The sequence below is a fragment of the Bidens hawaiensis genome, unplaced genomic scaffold (assembly GCF_021521415.1).
Source record: "Bidens hawaiensis isolate Kalapana, Puna unplaced genomic scaffold, B.hawaiensis_p1.1 tig00029934_1, whole genome shotgun sequence".
NCBI lineage: Eukaryota > Viridiplantae > Streptophyta > Magnoliopsida > Asterales > Asteraceae > Bidens > Bidens hawaiensis.
Window position 1 is genome coordinate 174,144 of NW_027505167.1, and position 10,620 is coordinate 184,763.

A 10,620-nucleotide genomic window follows, 5' to 3' on the forward strand; every position below is an offset into this window, starting at 1 on the left:
AGCCGGGAAGAGACCTCTTTATTTTTCGGGATAAAGGTAAGGTTTGCCTACATTATCTCACCCTCCCCAGACCCTGCTAATATGTTTGTTGTTGTTGGTGAGATTTTCACTGGGTACGTAATGTTTGTTGTTGTTTGGTTGGGTTGACATATTTAATTCAATGGGTCGTGTTCGGGTTAATGTTAATGTGTTTTATCCTCTCGTTTGTTTATGTAAACGGTTGACCCGTTTTTACAACTCAAGAACCCGATTAACATGTTTACAAGCTGATTACAATTTATCAACCCGTTTGACACATTTCGGGTCATGTTCAAGTTACAAGTTTTTAAATCTGTACATGCTAGAGTTGATGTTTTAAGTTTTCACACAAATAAAAATATGGGTCCTTTTCGGTTGGCCAAACTCGCAACCCAAACTGACCGGTTTGATTTCTTTTGCAGTTCATCAGATGGGGAGAAATTTAAGCCTTCTACTTAAGCGAGAATTCTTAAACCTCGATAAAGATCCCGATAGCAAAAATTCATCCATGAAAGGAATAAAATCTTACATAAAAAATTTAGATTCGTCCGCGATCCCAATCTTCCTTTCTCAAATCTCCAACACCAAACAAACCGAATCAACACCAACCGAATACACAATCTCACTTTACGAAGTCCTTGCACACGTTCATGGTCCAAAAATTGTCCCCCAAATCGACAACATCATGTCCAGTATAATCAAAACATTAAAATGTTGTCCACCCTCTTTTTCCCTTCACCAAGCTTGTTCAAAAGTGGTCCCCACCATTGCTACACACGCGGTAGACCCCGCCACACCGGATCACAACAAACGAAAAATTATTCACTCGCTTTGTAAACCCCTTTCGGACTCTCTTTTGTCGAACCAAGATAGTTTGTCATCCGGTGCAGCTTTATGTTTAAAGGCTTTGGTTGACTCAGATAACTGGCGGTTTACTTCGAGTCAAACAGTCAACGAGGTATGTCAAAGGGTTGTTGGGGCTTTAGAGAAATGTTTAACTACAAATGCGCATATGGGTTTGGTTATGTCCTTAGCGGAACGTGACGGTTTAATCGTTGAAGCGTATGCACGGTTATTGGTTCGGTCTGGTGTCAAGATTGTAAATGTCGCTGGTTTGGAGGGAAACTCACAAAAACGATTGATGGCGATTCAAATGATTAGCTTTTTGATGAAAAGTTTGGATTATAAGTGTTTGATGTCGGAACTTGGTTTTATAATTGAGGAAATGAAGAAATGTGACGGTGATGACGATCAAACGACTTATGTTAAAGGTGCAGCGTTTGAAGCGATACAAACTGCGAATAGGATTTTGAGTGAAAAAGGTTCAAAGCTTGAGAAGTTGACTTCGACCGGTCAAAGGGGTCTCACTGCATCACCTGAATCACAAACAGTGAGTTACATGCTCGATTCGCCATCTGGGATTAGTGGTTTATCACAAGAAGTTGACTTTGACGGAAGTGGTACTCCTAGTCCTTTGGTGAGTTTAAAGAAGTCAAGTTTTTGTTTTTGAATGTTTATTAATCTGTTTTTTATTTATCTTATGTTTGTAAACCTTGTTTCAGAGACCTTGGTCTTTTATAAATCTTGAGCATATTAAGATTTTCACAACTCCAAGAAAGCTTATGAATTGCCTTTGTCGAAGCACGAAATGAATCTAACCTAATCCATGACGATGTTTCCACGGATTTTGAGATGAACGGACCACGTCTTGATCTTCTTCTTCTGCTGTGCTTGAGACCTGCGAGGTTGAGACCTGTGATCTTGAGACCTGCGATGGCTTTATGAGGGTGTGGAGGTGACTGCTAAGATATCCTGAGGATTTCTTGTTCACAGACACAAAAAGTGGTGGTGGCTCTTATTGAGCATGACCCCCTAACAAGGAGGTGGAGACCTCCTTATATAGAGAGCCTCATGGCCACCATCATGATACCCTAATGGGCCTAGCCCAGTTAGGGTTACCTCCACAAAACCCCCTCAGCCCAATAGCATTGTATTAGTCCGTGTGATAAAATAAGCCAAACATAATAGATTTAGGGTCGTAGAACCGGGTTTTAGTACCATACCCCTACAAGCCCCCCAAGTCCAGCGTTGCTCCTGGGCGCGCAAGCGTCTAGGTGGAGCGCTGGACTTTATAAGGTGTGAGGCGGTTTTTTCCCTTTTCTTTGGCCTTGGCTTTATTGTCTGAGTTTTGGGAGGTTTTCCCCATGATGGTGACAAGCTGTAAAAATAATGAAGCCTGCGCGTGAGGCGGCTTACGAGCTATAATAATAGAGCCTGCGCGAGAGGCGACTTGCGAGCTATGAGAATAATAATGCCTGCGCGCGAGAGGTGACTTACGAGCTAAGAATAATAAAGCCTGCGCGCGAGAGGCGTCTTACGAGCTGAGAAGGATATAGCCTGCGCGTGAGGCGCCTTACGAGCTATGAGAATAGTAAAGCCTGCGCGCGAGAGGCGTCTTATGAGCTTTGAGAATAATAATTAAGCTGGCGCGCGGGGCGACTTACGAGCTGAGAATAATAAAGCCTGCGCGCGAGGGGCGTCTTACGAGCTGTAGCATAATAAAGCCTGCGCGTGAGGCGTCTTACGAGCTAAGAATAATAAAGCCTGCGCGCGAGAGGCGTCTTATGAGCTTTGAGAATAATAATGCCTGCGCGCGAGAGGCGACTTACGAGCTAAGAATAATAAAGCCTGCGCGCGAGAGGCGTCTTACGAGCTAAAATAATAATGAAGCTGGCGCGAGAGGCGACTTACGAGCTATAATAATAACGAAGCTTGCGCGCATGGCGACTTATGAGCTGTAATAATAATGAAGCTGGTGCGAGAAGCGACTTAGGAGCTAAAATAATAATGAAGCTGGCGCGAGAAGCGACTTACGAGCTATAATAATAATGAAGCCTGCGCGCATGGCGACTTATGAGCTGTAATAATAATGAAGCTTGCGCGCATGGCGACTTATGAGCTGTAATAATAATGAAGCTGGCGCGAGAAGCGACTTACGAGCTAAAATAATAATGAAGCGGGCGCGAGAAGCGACTTACGAGCTATAATAATAATGAAGCCTGCGCGCATGGTGACCTATGAGCTGTAATAATAATGAAGCCTGCGCGCATGGCGACTTATGAGCTGTAATAATAATGAAGCTGGCGCGAGAAGCGACTTACGAGCTAAAATAATAATGAAGCTGGCGCGAGAAGCAACTTACGAGCTATAATAATAATGAAGCTGGCTCGTGAGGCGTCTTATGAGCTGTGTGAATAATAAAAGCCTGCGCGTGAGGCGACTTACGGGCTGTAAGAATAATAACAGCTTGCGCGCGAGGCGTCTTATGAGCTGTGTGAATAATAAAGGCTTGCGCGTGAGGCGACTTACGGGCTGTAAGAATAATAACAGCTTGCGCGCGAGGCGTCTTATGAGCTGTGTGAATAATAAAAGCCTGCGCGTGAGGCGACTTACGGGCTGTAAGAATAATAACAGCTTGCGCGCGAGGCGTCTTATGAGCTGTAATAATAGTGGAGCTTGCGCGTGAGGCGGCTTACGAGCTACTTTATGTCACGCGCCACGTGCAGATGTTGCATGCGCGTGCGCGTAGACTTTGGTTTTGTGTTATGCGCCACGCGCAGATGTTGCGTGCTCGTGCGTGTAGACTGTGACATGTGTGAGCATGTGATGCGTAAACATGTGTAATATGCGTGAGCATATGTGATGCGTGAGAATATGGTATGAGGGTTCCCAACCCTTAAGTTTGGTGCGTAGCCATATGGGATATTATGAGGATTCCCAACCTTGAAGTTCGGCGCGTAGCCATACGGGATATTATGAGGATTCCCATCCTTGGCGCGTAGCCATATGGGATATTATGAGGATTCCCAACCTTGGCGCGTAGCCATATGGGATATTATGAGGATTCCCAACCTTGAAGTTTGGCGCGTAGCCATATAGGATATTATGAGGATTCCCAACCTTGCAGTTTGGCGCGTAGCCATATGGGATATTAGGAGGATTCCCAACCTTGAAGTTTGGCGCGTAGCCATATGGGATAGTAAGAGGATTCCCAACCTTGGCGCGTAGCCATATGGGATATTAGGAGGATTCCTAACCTTGAAGTTTGGCGCGTAGCCATATGGGATATTAGGAGGATTCCCAACCTTGAAGTTTGGCGCGTAGCCTGATGCGCGCATGCACGGCGATAGAGTGGTGACTCGTGAGTGCGCGTGCATGGCGGAGGTCTCTTGCGCAAAACCCAGATGGTGGTTTCCGCGGCGGCACATGCACGGCTGCGGAGTTAGAATCCACGGGCGTGCGTACATGGCGGCGGACGTCTGGTAATTTCTGGATCTGCAATTTTAGAGTCAGATCTGCAACTTTAGACCTAAAATTGAGGTCTGTAATCTAGACCTAGATCTGTAAATCAGATCTGGACAGATCTGAAGCCCGGAGCAGATTTAAAACCATCACAGATCCGGAGACCTGATCATTCGAATCAGGCCGTTTCTTCTTGCCCAGATCTGGAAGCCTCTTTTTAGATCTATGGATCTTTTTTAGCTTTAATAGAACAAGCTTTGAAGCCTTTTTCTGTAAACTTCCAGATCTGTGTTTTCCTTGGGAGAGATCTGACTGCCGAGATGAAGATCGAAGGGCAGTTCGTTGCCGTCCCACGGATGGCGCCAATGTCGAAGCACGAAATGAATCTAACCTGATCCATGACGATGTTTCCACGGATTTTGAGATGAACGGACCACGTCTTGATCTTCTTCTTCTGCTGTGCTTGAGACCTGCGAGGTTGAGACCTGTGATCTTGAGACCTGCGATGGCTTTATGAGGGTGTGGAGGTGACTGCTAAGATATCCTGAGGATTTCTTGTTCACAGACACAAAAAGTGGTGGTGGCTCTTATTGAGCATGACCCCCTAACAAGGAGGTGGAACCTCCTTATATAGAGAGCCTCATGGCCACCATCATGATACCCTAATGGGCCTAGCCCAGTTAGGGTTACCTCCACAAAACCCCCTCAGCCCAATAGCATTGTATTAGTCCGTGTAATAAAATAAGCCAAACATAATAGATTTAGGGTCGTAGAACCGGGTTTTAGTACCATACCCCTACAAGCCCCCCAAGTCCAGCGTTGCTCCTGGGCGCGCAAGCGTCTAGGTGGAGCCCTGGACTTTATAAGGTGTGAGGCGGTTTTTTCCCTTTTCTTTGGCCTTGGCTTTATTGTCTGAGTTTTGGGAGGTTTTCCCCATGATGGTGACAAGCTGTAAAAATAATGAAGCCTGCGCGTGAGGCGGCTTACGAGCTATAATAATAGAGCCTGCGCGAGAGGCGACTTGCGAGCTATGAGAATAATAATGCCTGCGTGCGAGAGGCGACTTACGAGCTAAGAATAATAAAGCCTGCGCGCGAGAGGCGTCTTACGAGCTGAGAATGATATAGCCTGCGCGTGAGGCGCCTTACGAGCTATGAGAATAGTAAAGCCTGCGCGCGAGAGGCGTCTTATGAGCTTTGAGAATAATAATTATGCTGGCGCGCGGGGCGACTTACGAGCTGAGAATAATAAAGCCTGCGCGCGAGGGGCGTCTTACGAGCTGTAGCATAATAAAGCCTGCGCGTGAGGCGTCTTACGAGCTAAGAATAATAAAGCCTGCGCGCGAGAGGCGTCTTATGAGCTTTGAGAATAATAATGCCTGCGCGCGAGAGGCGACTTACGAGCTAAGAATAATAAAGCCTGCGCGCGAGAGGCGTCTTACGAGATAAAATAATAATGAAGCTGGCGCGAGAGGCGACTTACGAGCTATAATAATAACGAAGCTTGCGCGCATGGCGACTTATGAGCTGTAATAATAATTAAGCTGGCGCGAGAAGCGACTTACGAGCTAAAATAATAATGAAGCTGGCGCGAGAAGCGACTTACGAGCTATAATAATAATGAAGCCTGCGCGCATGGCGACTTATGAGCTGTAATAATAATGAAGCTTGCGCGCATGGCGACTTATGAGCTGTAATAATAATGAAGCTGGCGCGAGAAGCGACTTACGAGCTAAAATAATAATGAAGCTGGCGCGAGAAGCGACTTACGAGCTATAATAATAATGAAGCCTGCGCGCATGGCGACTTATGAGCTGTAATAATAATGAAGCCTGCGCGCATGGCGACTTATGAGCTCTAATAATAATGAAGCTGGCGCGAGAAGCGACTTATGAGCTAAAATAATAATGAAGCTGGCGCGAGAAGCGACTTACGAGCTATAATAATAATGAAGCTGGCGCGTGAGGCGTCTTATGAGCTGTGTGAATAATAAAAGCCTGCGCGTGAGGCGACTTACGGGCTGTAAGAATAATAACAGCTTGCGCGCGAGGCGTCTTATGAGCTGTGTGAATAATAAAGGCCTGCGCGTGAGGCGACTTACGGGCTGTAAGAATAATAACAGCTTGCGCGCGAGGCGTCTTATGAGCTGTGTGAATAATAAAAGCCTGCGCGTGAGGCGACTTACGGGCTGTAAGAATAATAACAGCTTGCGCGCGAGGCGTCTTATGAGCTGTAATAATAGTGGAGCTTGCGCGTGAGGCGGCTTACGAGCTACTTTATGTCACGCGCCACGTGCAGATGTTGCATGCGCGTGCGCGTAGACTTTGGTTTTGTGTTATGCGCCACGCGCAGATGTTGCGTGCGCGTGCGTGTAGACTGTGACATGTGTGAGCATGTGATGCGTAAACATGTGTAATATGCATGAGCATATGTGATGCGTGAGCATATGGTATGAGGGTTCCCAACCCTTAAGTTTGGTGCGTAGCCATATGGGATATTATGAGGATTCCCAACCTTGAAGTTTGGCGCGTAGCCATATGGGATATTATGAGGATTCCCAACCTTGCAGTTTGGCGCGTAGCCATATGGGATATTAGGAGGATTCCCAACCTTGAAGTTTGGCGCGTAGCCATATGGGATATTAGGAGGATTCCCAACCTTGGCGCGTAGCCATATGGGATATTAGGAGGATTCCCAACCTTGAAGTTTGGCGCGTAGCCATATGGGATATTAGGAGGATTCCCAACCTTGAAGTTTGGCGCGTAGCCTGATGCGCGCATGCACGGCGATAGAGTGGTGACTCGTGAGTGCGCGTGCATGGCGGAGGTCTCTTGCGCAAAACCCAGATGGTGGTTTCCGCGGCGGCACATGCACGGCTGCGGAGTGAGAATCCACGGGCGTGCGTACATGGCGGCGGAAGTCTGGTAATTTCTGGATCTGCAATTTTAGAGTCAGATCTGCAACTTTAGACCTAAAATCCAGGTCTGTAATCTAGACCTAGATCTGTAAATCAGATCTGGACAGATCTGAAGCCCGGAGCAGATTTAAAACCATCACAGATCCGGAGACCTGATCATTCGAATCAGGCCGTTTCTTCTTGCCCAGATCTGGAAGCCTCTTTTTAGATCTATGGATCTTTTTGAGCTTTAATAGAACAAGCTTTGAAGCCTTTTTCTGTAAACTTCCAGATCTGTGTTTTCCTTGGGAGAGATCTGACAGCCGAGATGAAGATCGAAGGGCAGTTCGTTGCCGTCCCACGGATGGCGCCAATGTCGAAGCACGAAATGAATCTAACCTGATCCATGACGATGTTTCCACGGATTTTGAGATGAACGGACCACGTCTTGATCTTCTTCTTCTGCTGTGCTTGAGACCTGCGAGGTTGAGACCTGTGATCTTGAGACCTGCGATGGCTTTATGAGGGTGTGGAGGTGACTGCTAAGATATCCTAAGGATTTCTTGTTCACAGACACAAAAAGTGGTGGTGGCTCTTATTGAGCATGACCCCCTAACAAGGAGGTGGAGACCTCCTTATATAGAGAGCCTCATGGCCACCATCATGATACCCTAATGGGCCTAGCCCAGTTAGGGTTACCTCCACAAAACCCCCTCAGCCCAATAGCATTGTATTAGTCCGTGTAATAAAATAAGCCAAACATAATAGATTTAGGGTCGTAGAACCGGGTTTTAGTACCATACCCCTACAGCCTTCAAGATTCAAACCAAAGTCACAAAGTCAAAAGCTGGTCACGCCAAAGTTTCATGAGCCCATTGTTGAGCAAATTTTATCTGAAATGTGATCTTAGTGACCGTTTCAATCATGATGATGAGCGTTTCTTTGATGCCTCAGAACACATGTGCCAAGAAGTTGATCGTGAAACAAAACTGAGACGTTGGTTTTCGGTTATGAGGGCTGTTTGAGGTGTTGTTGTTTTGTTTGGGATCACTGTTTGTTTCTTGTTGGTGGGAGATAAAAGTGAAGAGTATAATGTTGTTCCTACTTGATTTAGGTCTTTTGTTGTTGTAAGTCAAAAGTATGAATGTTGTTAGACATTATATTATTTGCTGATAGACATGAATTTGAAGTTTAGTAGTTAATGCCTTTTTTTAAAGGTTCTTCTAGTTTGATGTCAAGTGTTCAGCCATGAAATAAGGCTTTTGCTTTATCCAACAATCTTAAGATCATGTTATTCTATATAATTTTACTTACTATTATAGTATGATATTGATTCCATCGTGGGTAAATGGCCGTGAGATTGGTTTTCTGTAATTGTCGGGCATCACCTAGTACTACACATGTTTAAATTTGTTAAGCTAGATAGGGGTGAGCATACTTTAACCGTTAACTGATAACCAACTAGATTGTCACCGGACCAAGTCACTTGGTAACTGATAATTTGATATGGCTATGATTAAGGGTGTCTCCTAACTGAACATATACATTTGTAGTTTGCGCGTTTCATCCAGGCAACCGTTAATTTACTCTTAAATATTCTGGTTTTCCCTTTCCTAACAACATTAGTTCAAAAATTTTGGTCAGTTTGGGCCCAAGTCAAATTTTTGGTTATTAGCCAAAACGGACCCATGATTCCATGAACAACCGTTAATCGACATTATAACCGAGAATTGGTTTCAATTATGGCTAAGTCTATCCCTTAACCGAGGCTACCGGTTATCTTATGGCTAAATGTGCTAACCAAAACTTATCGCCATTAGTCACACTACCAATTACGTAGATCTCCTTGAGGAAGAAGTTAAAAAAGTAATTGTTGAGTTGTACCAGATAACCCATAAAACACAAGATAGATCTTCTGCTAAGACCAGCGGAAGATTTCCCCCACAAAGACCCTCAGCGGAGAAAGATATAAACTCCCAGCGGAAGAAACACTTGGCTATTTATGACCAAAGAAGTGCAGCGAAAGACTTGTCGTGATTAAGCACAACCTAACCAATAACATGTTAGGATTCATATACTATCCACGAATGCACGATGGACCAATGGGAAAAAGCCAACGCGGTACCTGCACACGACAAGGATCCTCGTATGCCAGACTGTCCAACCAATCAGGAGCCACTGTCATGCACAATCATGAGAATGGAATGTTCCATTGAGTGAGACAGCTAGTCCAATCCTTCTCCTATCCTTCGGCTATAAATACTACATGTTAACCAACGGTATAAGGATCCGATTATCTCTGATATTCTCTAAGACTTCACATTACTTACCATACTGATTCTCACACTGGATGGTGGTTACGAGAAGACCCCCTATTCCCCTTCTCGTAACGAGCTCACAGTGTTCGGTTTTGCAGGGTTCAGGTCATCGGAGTTCTCCATCGTTGTAGTAACGTATCACCGGAACACGCTAAGTTAAGCCCACTAGGGGTTGATCCATCTTCGGTTGAGATAAGCCTCCCAAGCAATGTTTTCATAACCGGATCGAACACCGAACCGGACAGACAACCGTTCACCAGTTCAACTGGTCGAACCAACTGGACCGGGCGAACAACTTTGGTAAAGAAAAAGACGTCCAGAGCTGAAAAATAGTATTTTAAAAATATAATAAATATTTTTTCATGGTAAACCTGTTCAACCGGTCCAATTTCTGGTCGGACCGGCCGGTTCACTGGAGCCAAGCAAACTACTCAGAACCGGACCAGTCGGTGGACCGAATCCCATGTGAACCGGTCCGGTCTCAACAATATTACTCCCAAGGGAACTTAGTGTTCTTCTTTAGTAATAAAATTGTTTTCTTCAAGCTTTATGTTTATATCATCTTCAACGTCATATTGTGAGTTATGTGGTTGATGTGGAGTAACCCGTTTTAACTTGAAACTGTATTGGCCACAACCTGTTTTGACCATAATTATTTTGTATCGGTTATAAAGCAAAATTTTCTGATGTGAATAGGTTTTTACCCCAACCTATACCTGGTCATAACTAGTTTTGATCCAAAACTATTTTGAACATAACTGTATTGGCCATAACTCGTTTTTTACCTGAACCAAATTAAACCTGTTATAAAGCGACTGGTTCTCACGTGAATCCATTTTAACCCAAACCTATTTCAGGTTATAACCTGTTTTGATTCAAAACTATTTTAGACATGACCCTTTTTGACAATAAAATATTTTGGACATAAGCCTATCGTCACGAAACTATTTTAAAATTTTAACCAGTTTTGATCAATAGACCCATTTTAACATAATATAAGCCCATAACAATTTACAAAATTTTCCCTTAATAAATCGATTTAATAATTCAAATTCCATTAAAAGAACATGGCGGTAAAAGTTAAAAA

General features: G+C 44.6%; 1 protein-coding gene across 1 annotated transcript; it reads left to right on the forward strand.

Moving 5' to 3' along the window:
- The first annotated feature begins 443 nt into the window (after positions 1 to 443).
- LOC143611197 (protein SINE1-like) lies at positions 444 to 1,631 on the forward strand. Its single transcript, XM_077085459.1, has one exon. The coding sequence runs from the start codon at positions 449 to 451 to the stop codon at positions 1,526 to 1,528; it is 1,080 nt and encodes a 359-aa protein (XP_076941574.1). The 5' UTR covers positions 444 to 448; the 3' UTR covers positions 1,529 to 1,631.
- The last annotated feature ends 8,989 nt before the right edge of the window (positions 1,632 to 10,620 follow it).

Bases quoted from the DNA above. Each gene is read 5' to 3' on its own strand.
- LOC143611197 (XM_077085459.1), top strand. From the start codon at position 449: ATGGGGAGAAATTTAAGCCTTCTACTTAAGCGAGAATTCTTAAACCTC.